The 14,863-nt window shown below is 38.5% G+C and overlaps 1 protein-coding gene across 1 annotated transcript in view; it reads right to left on the reverse strand.

Annotated features, from left to right (window-relative positions):
* Window positions 1–3,408: 3,408 nt before the first annotated feature.
* Window positions 3,409–14,863, reverse strand: part of LOC141250628 (receptor-type tyrosine-protein phosphatase gamma-like) — a gene marked incomplete at its 5' end in the record, with an annotated part of 41,115 nt that continues 29,660 nt past the window's right edge. Inside the window, one exon of the mRNA XM_073670049.1 lies at window positions 3,409–13,974. Coding sequence (XP_073526150.1) covers window positions 13,828–13,974 — 147 coding nt within the window. The remainder of the gene's footprint in view (window positions 13,975–14,863) is intronic.

The following is a 14,863-nucleotide window of genomic DNA, read 5'->3' on the forward strand; positions in this document are numbered from 1 at the left end:
AAAAAAAACATTCCTGAATTGTTGGCTTTTGTTTATTCTGCCTCCCAAAAATCGGAATAGAAAGCGATCAAAAAATGTCATTTGCCCGAAAATGATACCGATAAAAACATCAACTTGTCCCGCAAAAAACAAGCTGTCACATGACTCTGTCGGCCGAAATATGAAAAAATTATAGCTCTCAAAATATGGCGGTGCAAAAACTAGTCTTTGCAAAAAAATGTGTCTTTTAGTGTGTGACAGCTGACAATCATAAAAACCCGATATGATTCTGGCATCGCTGTAATTGCACCGACCCGAAGAATAAAGTCGTCTAATCACTTATACCGCATGAGGAACGCCGTCAAAAATAAACTTTAGGGTTAGGGTTGTGCTAGGGTTTGGGTTAATGTTGGGCTAGGGCTAGGGTTGGGGCTAGGGTTGGGATTTTTTCAGAAGTAAAGAAAAAAAAAATGACGACGATATGGTGACTAGTGAACGCAAGTACTCGCTACTTGAGTTTGCATCAGGTGCTTGGGTATGCACCGAGTATGGCGGGTGCTCGAGTGACATGCTCGAGTCTCCTCCCCATATGTTTTGCAGCTGTTATACAGCCAAAAAAACCTTGCAAGGATTGCCTACCATGCACGAGCGATCCCTGCATGTTTTTTTTTGGGTGTCTACTAAAAAAAACATGCGGGGCAGGGACTCGAGCATGTCACATGAGCACCCGCGATATTGGTGCATACCCTAGTACCTGATGCAAACTCAAGTAGCGAGCACTTGCACTCAAGACTAATGACAACTTATTCAATATGATGACCTAATGTTATCAAATTCAGTGTCGTACCTCTGGGTTCAAAATGTTCACTATACCTCTTGATAAAATTCTGGAGGGGTGTAGCTTCCAAAATGGAGTCACTGGGGGGAGGGTGGGGTGGTTTCCACTATTTAGGCACATCAGGGACTCCCCAAACGCAACCTGTTACCCTTGTGAAAATGCAAAATTGGGGGCTGAAAAACATTTTTGTTGAAAAAATGTGAAAATGTTATTTTTACGGTTCAATGTTATAAACTTCTGTGAAGCACCTGGGGGTTCAGGGTGCTCACCACACATCTAGATAAGTTCCCTAAGGGGTCTAGTTTCCAAAATGGTGTCACTTGTGGGGGTTTCCACAGTTAAGGCACATCAGGGGCACATCCGCTAATTATTCAAGCAAATTTTACATTCAAAAAGTCAAATGGTGCTCCTACCCTTCCGAACTCTGCCGTGCATCCAAACAGTGGTTTTCCCCCACATATGGGGTATCGGCTTACTCAGGAGAAATTGCACAACAAACTGCATGGTGCAATTTCTCCTGTTACCCTTATGAAAATGCAAAATTGGGGGCTGAAAAACATTTTTGCTGGAAAAATGTGAAAATTTTATTTTTACGGCTCAATGTTATAAACTTCTGTGAAGCACCTGGGGGTTCAAGGTGCTCACCATACATCTAGATAAGTTCCCTAAGGGGTCTAGTTTCCTAAATGGGGTCACTTGTGGGGGGTTTCCACTGTTTAGGCACATCAGGGGCTCCCCAAACGCAACATGGTGTCCGCTAATTATTCAAGCAAATTTTACATTCAAAAAGTCAAATGGCGCTCCTTCCCTTCTGAACCCTGCCATGCACCCAGTGGTTTTTCTTCATATATGGGGTATCTGCGTGCTCTGAGGAAATTGCACAAATTTTGGGGTCCATTTTTTCCTGTTATCCCTGCAAAAATAAAAAAATTTGGGTCTAAAGTAACATTTTTGTGAAAAAAGTTAAATGTTCATTTTTTTCTTCCACATTCCAAAAATTCCTGTGAAGCACCTGAAGGGTTAATAAACTTCTTGAATGTGGTTTTGAGCACCTTGAGGGGTGCAGTTTTTAGAATGGTGTCACTTTTGGGTATTTCTGTCATAAAGGCCCCTCAAAGTCACGTCAAATGTGATGTGGTCTCTAAAAAATGGTTTTGTAAATTTTGTTGTTAAAATGAGAAATCGCTGGTCAAATTTTAACTCTTATAGCTCCCTACTAAAAAAAAAATGTTCCAAAATTGTGCTGATGTAAAGCAGACATGTGGGAAATGTTACTTATTTACTATTGTGTGTGACATATCTCTCTGATTTAAGGGCATAAAAATTTAAATTTTGAAAATTTTCGCCAAATTTCCGATTTTTTCACAAATAAACGCAAGTGATATCGAAGAAATTTTACCACTATCATGAAGTACAATATGTCACGAAAAAACAATCTCAGAATCAGGGGGATCCGTTGAAGCGTTCCAGAGTAATTACCTCATAAAGTGACAGTGGTCAGAATTGTAAAAATTGGCCTGGTCATTATCGTGCAAACCTCCTTCGGGGGTAAAGGGGTTAAAATAAGCTCTGGAGGCAGATTCTCAGGGAGATCTATGTCCGGCATATAGATCATAATATGTAAATGTTAGGAAAAAGGTGGATTTCTCAGGAATAAGACATCAGATTACAGACATCGAGGTATAGTTTTCCTAAATTTTCTATGACCTGCATGCCCATGCAGACAGCTAAGGAGGGTTGATCCTATTGACAGATTCCCTTTAATGGATGGGCAGCACTTTGAAATAGTGAAGAAAGAATGTATTTATGCACCCATGCAATGACAATTTGTGTTTGTAATGGTTATAGAAATAAACACATTAAAATATGACTTGGTAAACTTTAGAGGAAATTTCTACGTTTTCTTGTTTTAAAAGGCACATTGTACAGATTGTAAAGATTCCAGGAAAAAACAAATTTACATCAAAAACCATACTTTATTTAATGTATCGCAATACAATTTACATATTAAATAACACTATAATATGATTTGATATTATTTTAGAGTGAACAAAAAAAAGCAAAACAATTCAAGTTACAAAAAGTTTAGAAAAGAAAATTTTTTAAATCGACACCATGATGAGATAAATGTAGTCGATGACTGATGCTTCATTCCTATTGCACCTATAGGTAACCATAAACCAAATAGAAAATCCAACTTCCACAAACACTGGCCCTCATTAAAGTTTTTTTTTTTTTTTTTTTCTTTTTTTATTCTTCAAGGTGATTTCAATGTTAAATATCTTATGTGCACTACAATAAGAAAGAAAATGTGGGGCAAAAAACTAGAAAAAAAAATAGCTTTATATGAAAATATAAAATCCTATGATTTATATACCATAGATACAAAGTTTTCAGAAGCAAGAAAATTATTTACACTTGTAATGAATTTTTCCGCTTTAGTAAATGTGAAGGAAAAGAATGATCACGTGAAAGTGTAGCGCTCTAGATTAAGAAATAATGGCTGTATACTATATTCAAATACAAGTCACTACCCCAAATGTTGGGGAGATGCGACATTTTATAAAAGTTTATATCTCCTTAGTTGGAGATTTCTTGTTTTTTTTTTTTTCCTAAAACTTTTTTTTTTTTTTTTTTAAACATTTTTATATAATTTTTCATTTTTTATTTAATTACATTTGGTAGAAAATGTGTCCCGTTTTGTAAATAATAAAATCATGAGACGGAGAGTCATTTTCCACATTAGCAACATTTCGGGGAAAATTGGTTTGCAGACAAAGCAATACTTTACCACAGTGGATTACGGTAGAATAAAAAAATTCAAAAAGTGAACGAAAAAAAAAACAAACTGAGGAAGGGAAATAAAAATAAGAGGTTATCTACTGTCCAAAAAAATAAAAACATACTGATATTTGCGAGTAAATTTTAAAACTTTACAATGCAAAATCTCTTTGGTAACCTGGGTAGTTTCGACAAATTTAGATTTTTCTTTAATTAGATGAATTATGTTTCACATCTTCATTTTGGCAACTTATTATGACCAATGTATGTACTTTCTCCAAATTGATTATACTTCAGTTGTATATGAATATTGAAAAACCTGATTAACATGTAACCCATTAGTTGACCAAAAATAAAATTAATTAATAAAAGAGACTTTTGAAGCTAAGCATGAACACAACACAAGGATATTATCCCATTCGAAAGTACCAAATCATTGTTTGACCACATTTGGACCTCCACCGTATGAATACATAACACAACACCTATGTAATGTTGGCTTCATATTATGTCAATACTCTCCATCGGGGGTGGGTTACCTATTTATGCCAAAAAGCATTAGTCAGAAAACTTATTGATTTACTTTAATGAGACAGAGTCCAAAGGATGAAAATTTGGACTCTGCTTGATCTTCTTTACAGTGGTGTTTGTTCTTTTTTTGCAGGATACAATAGCTTGATAGACTATGCTTTTGTGTTCCGCCAAAAAGACAAACACCGCCACTACGGAGGTCAAACTGGGTCCAAGGATTCGTCTTTTGGACTTCATTTGCTTGATTTAAGTGAATGGATATGTCAGGGGACACCCTTCATACCATTTTCAGGTATTAAGACTGTAGCACCTCAACCAAATACTCAGAGGAGAATATTAGCCTAATGTGAATGACTTTTTGGTTTCATACATTAATTTTCCCTTAAAGACTGGCATGTTTCATTGCATGCAGTATTATAGAAATGTTAGAAATATTGGTTCTAGGGACAATCTAGGTCCATAATATACCCCAATAGAATCAGGTACATATAGCTTTCTCTACTTTTTTTTCGGTTAAGCAACTTCCTATAGACCCTTGTAATTTGGGATTTATGGCAAGGCTAAACCTGTATTGTTCTAGTCCTAAGTCAGCAGGACTTCATTAGTTGATTGTTTGAAGTCCATGTCTTGTAATAACTTTTTAGACCTGGTTAACGCCTATTGTGTTTTTTTGAAAACAAAAATGTAGATTGTTCGACATGGTCAGGTCTTACGAATGACTTCAACTTTAAAAGCTGGATGTAAATTTTAGATTGGTCAGGAAGTTGGGTATTTTAAATCATTTTTAGGCAGAAGAGTTATCTAATAAGGTGAAACTTTTAAAAGTTATTTTCCTTTAAAAATAAGCCCTTTACAAATGGAAGTCAACTTCTTTAATCATTGGTGTTTAGCGGCCACTGGTTCTAGGTTCTCCCTGCCTCAACGCATGTAAAACTGATCTGAAGCTTCTCTTTTTGATGTCCATATACCCTAATATTACACATGCCCAGAGATTAACTTGTGAAATTAACATTGGAAGGGGCCATCTCTTTAGGCTTAGTATCCATAATTAGATATTTCAGTCATAGGATATTAAACCTCTCTGAATGACCAGTTCTTTGATAAGACCACCTCTAATCCAGACCAGATTTTTCACAATTGGTTCTTTAATCCCCTCAAGTCCTATGTGTATGCATGTCTTCATGAGGTCCACCACTCTAAACTATTTTTCATTGTAAGTTTAGGTGGTCATCTCAAAGTTTTCACTTTGTCACCTCTTAAAGACCATAAATTTCAAAATTTAGTAATGTATAGAATTTATTTACAAAGCTGGAAATAAATATTTCCATGTATAATATAGATTCATTGATGGTACATATGTTTTTTTGTAGGTTAACAAGCAATATCCTGTTTTAAAAGTCAAAAATGGATGGTGATTGATGCTATATATTATGAATTATAATGTAATGCCACGATATCTAGAAAGAGTGTGTATTTTTTTTTGAAGAATTATAAAATATTGACTTGCCAGGACAATGTTGATATGTAAATGGGTAGAAGCCTGGAGATAACCCAAGGTCCCCATTAGGTATGAAGGGGACTCGTAGATGTTTGGGTTTAACCAAACTTTAGTCCAAAGTTCGATTCGGGTACCAGAACTCTACCCAAACCCAATAAAAGTCATTGTGGACCCAAACTTTGGTTCTGTAAAATGGTCATAGTAAGGGCTTGGAGGCTGCCAAAGGAAGCAGAGTACCCCCACAGTGTCTCTCTCTCTCTGAATGCTAAAACAGACTTCCGGGAGAAGTCAGAGTTGGGAGTTCAGCTCCGAACTATACAGTTTGGGTTTGCTCATCTCTAGTCCTCATAAATTTATAATGAAAAACAAATTGTACAGATGACTCTGGTATTACAAATCCGACCTACTGAATTCTATCTAGGAATCCATTTTTTTACGTGATGATACTAAAGTTTTAATATTTACTGTAACCTTACAGAAATCATAATTATTTTGGAATATGATGGCACTATATAAGCAAAGCATAATAATTTCTGCAGGAATTATTATTAGAAATAATATGTGGTATTTGAGCAATCTGTGTAGTCCTGTTAATAGAAAGTTGTTTTTTCGTCAAGTTGATTTTTTTGTCATCTGTGCTCAATAATGGATCACGTCTCCAAGTTCACGTGGAATTGGTGGTTACTTTGGCATGTGGCAAGAGAGGCAAATGATGCTTGTTATGTTATTTTATGCCATTTTCTTTCAACGATCTTGGGAAATCCCTTAATGGAAGAGCTGTATCAAATCTAGTGTACCGGAAAATCTGAGCATTTGCGTAAATAACAATATTTTATTTTTCTAAATAGGCCTCTGAGCTTGAATTTGGTTAGATAAGGATAACTCTTCCACTTCTTACTTAAGCTGGCCATGAATATGAAAGACTTGTTGGCTGACAGCTCTCTCCCAACTTCCCCATACACGTGAGCACTTGGCCAAGCGGTCATGCACTTTCAATGGTGAGAGAAGCAAAGGCTGCTGTTAGACACCCCTGGCAGGTATTTAGCTCTCCAGAAAACCAAAGGATGGGTAATTAAATTTAACTGCTCTTCTCACCTCAATTATCTGTTGGGGGAGAGTCGTGAGGCTCCATACACATCAGATATTTGGTGGTTGGGTTTACTAGTTGTTCAACCAATATGTTCGGGGGCCTTTACATTAGCTTCAGAAATTACCTTAATTATGTTTTAATAGTCTACAATGGTCAAATCTGTGAAACAGATGGCTAGATTAAGCCTAGTTTTGGGGCCAGTAAGCACTGGGCAGACAGTCATGCATTGATGCAAAGTTCTACATATGCTGAAGTTAGGTGACCAAAACAAAGTTCTCGCTCATGTAATAATAGTGTGAGGCAATGTCCTCTAATCTGAGGCTTTCCAAATCTTACTATTGGAAATGTAGTTTGGCATCAGCTAAAGGGTCAGAAGTTGAAGGCCACTGGCGCAAAAAACAGATCTAAATACCCTCTACTCCAGTGGTCTCCAACCTATGGTTCGTTGAAGTATAGACAAGAGGTTCTCTCGACAGATCTGCTAAGCATGGTTAATGGGAATTCTGTGACTATCAAGAGTATGAGTGACACTTATTGACTCCCTAAAAATGTTCCCACTTCCCCTGTAGGCAGCAGGTGCACCTCAGAATAAGAGACACAAGACACGGTCAATCATTTCCAAATAGTATGGTATATAAAATCAGATTATCACCATTACACCTTGACATGGTATCCAATAAGCAATAGAAATGGTTGTATTGGGTACAATCATAAATGTATACATCAGAACATGGTATATTTCAGAAGTCACATTGAAACAAACTCTTATACATTCAAGGCCATCTCCTTAAAACCAAGGTCAGTGGTTAATAATAATAACAGTTTATGAAAGACTACTTCCCCCTGAGTCACTGGTGAATTCATTTAATAAAGTTGGCATAAATCGGGTCACTTCTTGACATGAACCTTCACTTTAAAATATATATTGCGGAACTTTATCATCAACCTTTATTCTCTAACAAATATTGTTGCTAAAGATTAGCAAAAATTTGCTTGTCCATGTAATCAATAAATGCATTTCCTATTACGGAAATATATTTGAGGTGTTTTCAACAATGGAGCTCTAAATATGGGTTTCCGCCTCTTGTCTAAAAGGGGTTGTCTAGAAAGGCACGTCCGATGTCCCATTCCAGTGTTCAGGTGACAGAAGAACTTCATATCCCGCCTGAGAGCACCGGAGCATTTTTTTAAATTTAATTTTAACAAATATTTTCTGTAATTTTTTTTAAACAAACAGTCAGCACAAAATGACCATTCAAACCAAGCACAGACTCTGTGCACCCTCAGCATGACCAAGCAGTTCATTGCACCCCTATTTGGTTTTCCACCTACTGATATAAACTGATGTAAAACTAAAAGCTGTCAATTAGAGATGAGCGAACCCGAACTGCAAAGTTCAGGGTTCGCACCAGACCCGTGCTGAACTCCGAACACTGACTTCTCCTTGAAGTCCATTTTACAGTTCGGGGAGGAGAGAGATTTTTTCCAGCTCCAAAGTTCTGGCCCCCATTGATTTCTATAGGGTTCAGGTTCAAGTTCGGGTACAGTTCTGGTAGCCAAACCGAACTTTGGACTAAAGCTCGGTCGAACATGAACTTCCACGTGTCCACTCATCCCTACTGTCAATTAAAGAGTAGTGTTGAGCGAGTATGTTCTGTTAACCCTTTCGCCGAGTACGCTCGGGCCGAGCACCGAGTATTTATAGCTGCTCGGTGATATGCTTGAATCACTCCCGTGTGCATGATTTGCGACTGTTAGACATTCCTCCCATGTAATAAAACTGTCTATTTCTTACACATTCCTCACATGTAATAAAGCTGTCAAACAGTTGCAAATCATGCACACGGGAGGGATTCAACCATATCACCGAGCAGCTATAAATACTCGGAGCTCGGCCCGAGCGTACTCGGACAGAACATACTCGCTCAACACTATTAAAGAGGAGTGGTGGACAAACAAGTAGGTGGGAAAGTGCACTGAACAGTTTGGTCACTTCTAGGGTATACCGAGGGTATACCGAGCACCTGTGCTTGGTTTGAATAGTAATTTTGCGCTGACAGTTGGAGGACTTGAGCTCAGATCTTTTTTCAACCCATTGTTTGGTAACATGAATTAGTCCTCGTTTAGAAGAGCGCATAATCTGTCAATGTGCATTCTGTGTGTGTTACAGACCTAGTATAGCCCATTTTATAAAGGTGCAAAAGAATAGATAGTAACTAGTGTTGAGCGAGCATGCTCGTTACTCGAGATTTACGAGCATGCTCAGGGGTTTTCTGAGTATTTGCGGAGTGCTTGAATGTTATGTTTGAATCACTCCATGTCCATGATTTGCGACTGTTTGACAGCTTTAATACATATGAGGAATGCCTAACAGTCGCAAATCATGTACACACCGTGGCTCAAACATAACATTTGAACTCCCGAGCATGCGCACCGAAAGGGTTAACAGAACACGTTCGCTCATCACTAATAGTAATACTTGAGAAATTATTATCGCAGCATGCATTACTTTGGTTTACGGACCAGAATAATAGATGAAATGTATAAGGTAGCTCCCTGCACCTGTCTACAATGTGGATAAGCCCAAAGAGCCTAGTCATGTCTGCAATTTACAATTTGCAATTTTTTGATATAGCCGTCTAAACCCTGGCCTTTCTGCAAGTAACCTATATATTTTTTGTATCCTGTAGTCCAGGGTTCCCCAACTCCAGTCCTCAAGGCCCACCAACAGGTCATGTTTTAAGGATTTCATTAATATTGCACAGGTGATAATTACATCACCTATACAGGCAATAATTCCATCACCTGTGCCATACTAAGGAAATCCTGAAAACCTGACCTGTTGGTGGGCCTTGAGGACTGGAGTTGGGGAACCCTGCTGTAGTCCATCAATAAATTCCAAACTACAAGCGGGCAACTCTGTGGTTTATAGTATTACTGAATGCCCTATTTTACGGTCAAGGTGGAATAGTAAGGGAGTGTTCCTTCTACAATCATCATCAGTCTTATCTTTGTTATTCCACAGATCTCTTAGTAATTTTAGGGGATAGAATAAATCTACACAGGTATTTTCATTTACATAGCACCAAGGCATTATCACTAGTATCGGGTAAGGATGAGTGGACCGGTGGAAGTTCGGGTTCTGGAATCCTACCTGAACTTTTTTCCAAAGTTCGGGTCAGGTACCAGAACAGTACCTGAACTTCAACCCTATTGAAAACAATGGGGACCAGAACTCTGGAGCTGAAAAAAATTCTCTCTGCAATGATCTTACCCCGGAATATTGAAATGGACTTCCAGGGAACGTCTGTGATCAGCGTTTAGCACCGGACACCAACTATACAGTATGAACCCCGAACTTGCAAGTTTGGGTTCGCTAATCTCTAGTATCGGAACTAATCCTTTTAGCATATGAGAGGAGGTGGTGAAAAAAAAAAAAGACTAAAGTTAATGGATTGTCTTATCTCCAAAACTCTCTACAGTCAAATATTTTACACTATAGGCCCAATTCTTCAAAGCTTTTACACTTGAATGGGGCAAAGAGCTTTGAAAAGTTGCATAATTTTAGTGCAACTGGCAGCTGCGGTAACATTTTCCAACTTTTGGCGTTGTCATGCTATTTTAGCCCAGCTCCGACAAAGTAGGCTGAGCTGGGGTGGTACGGGGGTGTCGCAACCACTGATCATCAAATTCATGATGAGTGGTGGTTAGCAACGCCACAAATCTTACTCCAGCAGGAGTTGGAGGCGAGGTGTACGCCTCTTGTCAGACACTCTTAATTCATAGTTGTCCTCAATGCGTTTATTATAGTAGAGTCTTATTAAAGCAACCCTCCCTCCCTGTCATCGAAAGTTGACTATGCATGAAAAATGTAAAGTAATTTAAGTGGTGCCTTCTATCTTTTTACCTCCTGCTACATCCTCCACTGAGACCAAAGAACTGGTGTTCCTGCATCCAAGATGGCCACCACAGGGGCATCGGAAGCGGTGGGAAGTATAAACAGTCTCCATAGCACAAGAAAGGCAAGGAAGCATGACTCAGACTTCCAGTTGTGCTCCACATGCCACTGCGGAGGCCATCCTTGATGCAGGAAGACCGAAAACCCATTTTCAGTGGAGGAGTCAGCAGAAAGTCACTGAGGAGGGCGACTATAGAACGCACATGCAGTCACATTTCACGGCCAGAGGGGAAGATTGATATAAGTGAATGTAGCTGAGCTGTAATATCAGATCCTGATATAGACTGATTGGTGTTTCTGGAACAAAAAAAAAATGGTCTTTTCAGAATATTTTTTTTGTATAGAACAATCAGCAACTCCAACTGAGGGCACAATTCTATTAATTGAAAGGAAGCAGTGGATGACGCAATCATCATCCTATAACTTTGTTTTGTCACAAGTCACAGACATTCCTCTTCCAATGTGTGAACAGCTCATTTTTACCCTTAGGGGGGTGATTGATAATTTCATGTAAGCAAATTGACCTGAGCTGTAACACCAGACAAAGGTTATGGGAGTGGCGAAACCTCTAGAAGAAAACAAAATTCTGGACAGACTAAGTTACAGCATCAGTCAGGAATTTTCACATTTAAAGGGAACATGTCATGTTTAACTTGTTGCATGATAGATCAGCATGTTCAAGAGCAAGAGGAGCAGAACATATTGATTTACAGGTTTGTGGAGAAAGATTCCATATAACTTGTATTCTTTCTATCGAAATCCTGTTCATTCTGAGCTTAGAAGTCTAGTGGGTGATTCTAGTCAGTTATTGACAGATATTTCTGTATGAGGCCCACCCACTGGACTTCTGAGCCCCGGATGGGTAGAGATTTAAATGAATAATTTAGAATATACTGAATATTTTCCAAAGAACTATATCAATATGCTCTGCTCCATAATATGCTGCTGACAGATCAAACTACTTTTATAATTCAACAGTTTCCCTTTAAAAGAGGTTGTCCAGTTGCTGGGAAAATAAACCTAGAAGGGCTCTGGCTTATTGGTTTATGTAAATTAGTTTTAATGGATAGGATATGAGTATAACTAGCCATCTCTACAATGAAAATGGGAACATTTAATTGTTAACGGTGGTAAGATCTTGCCTATCTAGCATGCAATAAAGTGACCAAAACCAGCTGATTTTGGCAGATGCCGCTGACCAAAAAAAAAATCAGGACAACTCAATGGCACGCGTCATAGGAGGATTAAGCATGTTAGGTTTTTTTTTTTTTATAGTTGCCCATTAATTATAAACCTATTTTCCATGCGCCAAGAACTCCTCATGTCGGAAAAATCAAAGGACAGATTAAAAGTTTAATATAGTCATAGACGTCGTAATTTCTACATGTCAGATTGTAAATCCACCAGTGAAGAATAGAGCCTCTTGAATCACTGAAGAGCAATTTTATTCATTAGAGTTGAGGGAAAAGATTTTCAAGACTTTTGAACAGCAGCCAAGAACTAGATCCCTGCGAACTTCCTCCTAAATGCAACCATCCTTGGCGCCTCTATGAATTAGTTGGCATTAGAGATGAGCAGATCGATTCTAGAGGAGTCCAGGCTAGTATTCCTGGTGGCTAGATGGGGGTCTCATGAACCTCTTACTTTCCTGCCTCCACTTTTGATTAGCTAGGGCTGGCGAGATGTCATCTGTGTGTGATGTGCACAAATGATGTTGCTCTTGCCTCGGCTAATCAAAAGCTACGCCAGAAAGTAAGACATTCGCAAGCCACCAGGTACCACTGGCCTGGATGCTAAACCGGCATCATGCAAGTCAATCCATTCATCTCTAGATGGCACAAAGTTATGTATGCATCACGCTACCAAAAAAAGTGCCCGATAGCCTTACTATTCAAAACAGGTGCCTGGGAAGCTGGCAGGTAGGAGGTTTGCTTGTCTCTAATCTAATCAGACCACCGATGTGGCCACTCGATGGACATGATCCTAGTCCAGTGTCAGGCTGAAGAACATTGGGCCAACCAGAGGATTTTATTCTGAGGGCCCACCTTTCTACGCCACTCAAGAGCCCGATAGTGCAAACCTTGCAGCTGCTCCTGAAGGAGAAACCAGGGCCAACCGGAGGTTTCTCCGATTCTCTGGTGGGCCAGTCCAACCCTGTCCTAGTCTATCTTTTTGCTAAACTCTACTATTAATACATTACTATTACAAGTAGTACAACAATCCTATTACCTTGGTCTACTGCCGACAGCACATTTCAACTAGACATGCCAGTTTTGAAACACGACTCTCAAAGTCCCTAGATTTTGCCCTGCATTAAACATTTAGAAAAACCAAAGTCGAAATTTGATAAAAATAAGTTTATCGTATTGAATAATGAATTAAACAGAGTTGTTGCTACAAACGAAAAAAAACAAAAAAACAATGGAATTGCTCATTTGGGATCACAAAAGTAGTAAATACAAATTACATAAAAATTAAAAAAACCAAAACCCCACCCAAATAGCAGATAACAAAATGTTGTGTGTGAAAGACCAAAGTGAACCTAAATCTTATGAGTGATGATGTGCAAGTGGAATGCATGGGACGGTGTCCTGGACAAAAGGGCTGTACAACATAATAATGTGCTATCAACTTAAATAACAGTGTGTGCAAAGAAAGGAAGTGGTCACCCCATTTTCAAAATGGCAGTCATGTAATGGATGACATATTTGAAAATGCAAAATGGGGTCAAGAAGGGCTTTAAAAACACTTTTTTTTACGAGTTATGTATATATATATATATATATAAAAAAAAAATAATTCATCAAAAGTCAAGATAAAAGATCATGAGTTGGATCTAGGGAATGTCATCTTGCTGGGCTTTGCTATGTTCTAGGGCGGTATAGGCAGTAACACTGATCATATAGTGCAAACTAGACTGAGTTTTCACTGTGTGAAATGAACAGAGGTGCAAATGCTCAGTAGGATACCATTAAGACATAAAATGGCAAAAATAAATATCAAAACTTTTATCAGTGTAAAAAAGTAATTGGGTTATTGTATAACCTATAGTCTGGCAAATAAAAGGCCTCGATAAGTCCACTTTGTCTTAAGAAGGTCAGAAGTTTTTTTTTTTCTTTAAACAAATGTAGTGCCTTTGTCTGGGGGTCTCTTTAAACGAGAGACTCCATGCTCTGTGAAGGATCCGATTCGTCGCTGACCAAAATGGCTCCATTTTTGTCCAATGCCATGGGGCCGCTGCCGTTTTCTTTTGTGCTGACCAGGCTGAGCATTGCCTTGTAGAGAAACTGGTACTGCTCCTGTAAAGAAAAAGCATAGGGGTAAACCAAAATATTCATATTAATACATCGAGGGTCATGTATGAACATTTTTGGAATATATTTGATATTTTGTGAGTATGTGTTTGGATGAGCAGTGATATGGTGCCAGAGGTGTAGCTTCAGGGAGTGCAAAGAGTGTGCAAAGCAGTCATCAAAGCAAAAGGTGGCTACTTTGAAGAACCTAGAATATAAGACATATTTTCAGCTGTTTCACACTTTTTTGTTAAGTATATAATTCCACATGTGTTAATTCAAAAGGTGGCTCATAGGTCATAAAAAGGAGTTAATGCTCTATTACAGATTTATACCAATTTCTCAGCTTTAAAGGGGTTGTCCAGGATTTTTTTTCTACTATGGGCCTAAAAACTATTGAGCAGGTAGTTGCTAACAGATTCAACTACCTGTCTGTTTTACCTGGCACCGGCTAGGAGACATCACAGACTGCTCCTGTTGGCGATGCAGTTGCTCCACGTCAACAGAGCAGCTCTTCTTCTGGGCTGCTCTCTTGATGACATGCTAATTGACATCCGGCTCCCTGCAGTGAGGCAGCGGGGAACCAGTTTTCAAATCAGCATGACGCCACATCAACAGAGTCTGAGTGGAAGAGAAACTGTAGCTCTGTCGACATGAGGTCAGCAGAAGCTGCGGTATCACTGGCAGGAGCAATCTGTGACTGCCCTGTTAGTGCTTAGGCCCATAGTAAAATATATATATAAATATATATACAGTACAGACCAAAAGTTTGGACACACCTTCTCATTTAAAGATTTTTCTGTATTTTCTTGACTATGAAAATTGTACATTCACACTGAAGGCATCAAAACTATGAATTAACACATGTGGAATTATATACTTAACAAAAAAGTGT

The sequence above is a fragment of the Phyllobates terribilis genome, unplaced genomic scaffold (assembly GCF_046119375.1).
Source record: "Phyllobates terribilis strain yellow unplaced genomic scaffold, ASM4611937v1 Scaffold_6010__1_contigs__length_47488, whole genome shotgun sequence".
Classification (NCBI taxonomy): Eukaryota; Metazoa; Chordata; class Amphibia; order Anura; family Dendrobatidae; genus Phyllobates; species Phyllobates terribilis.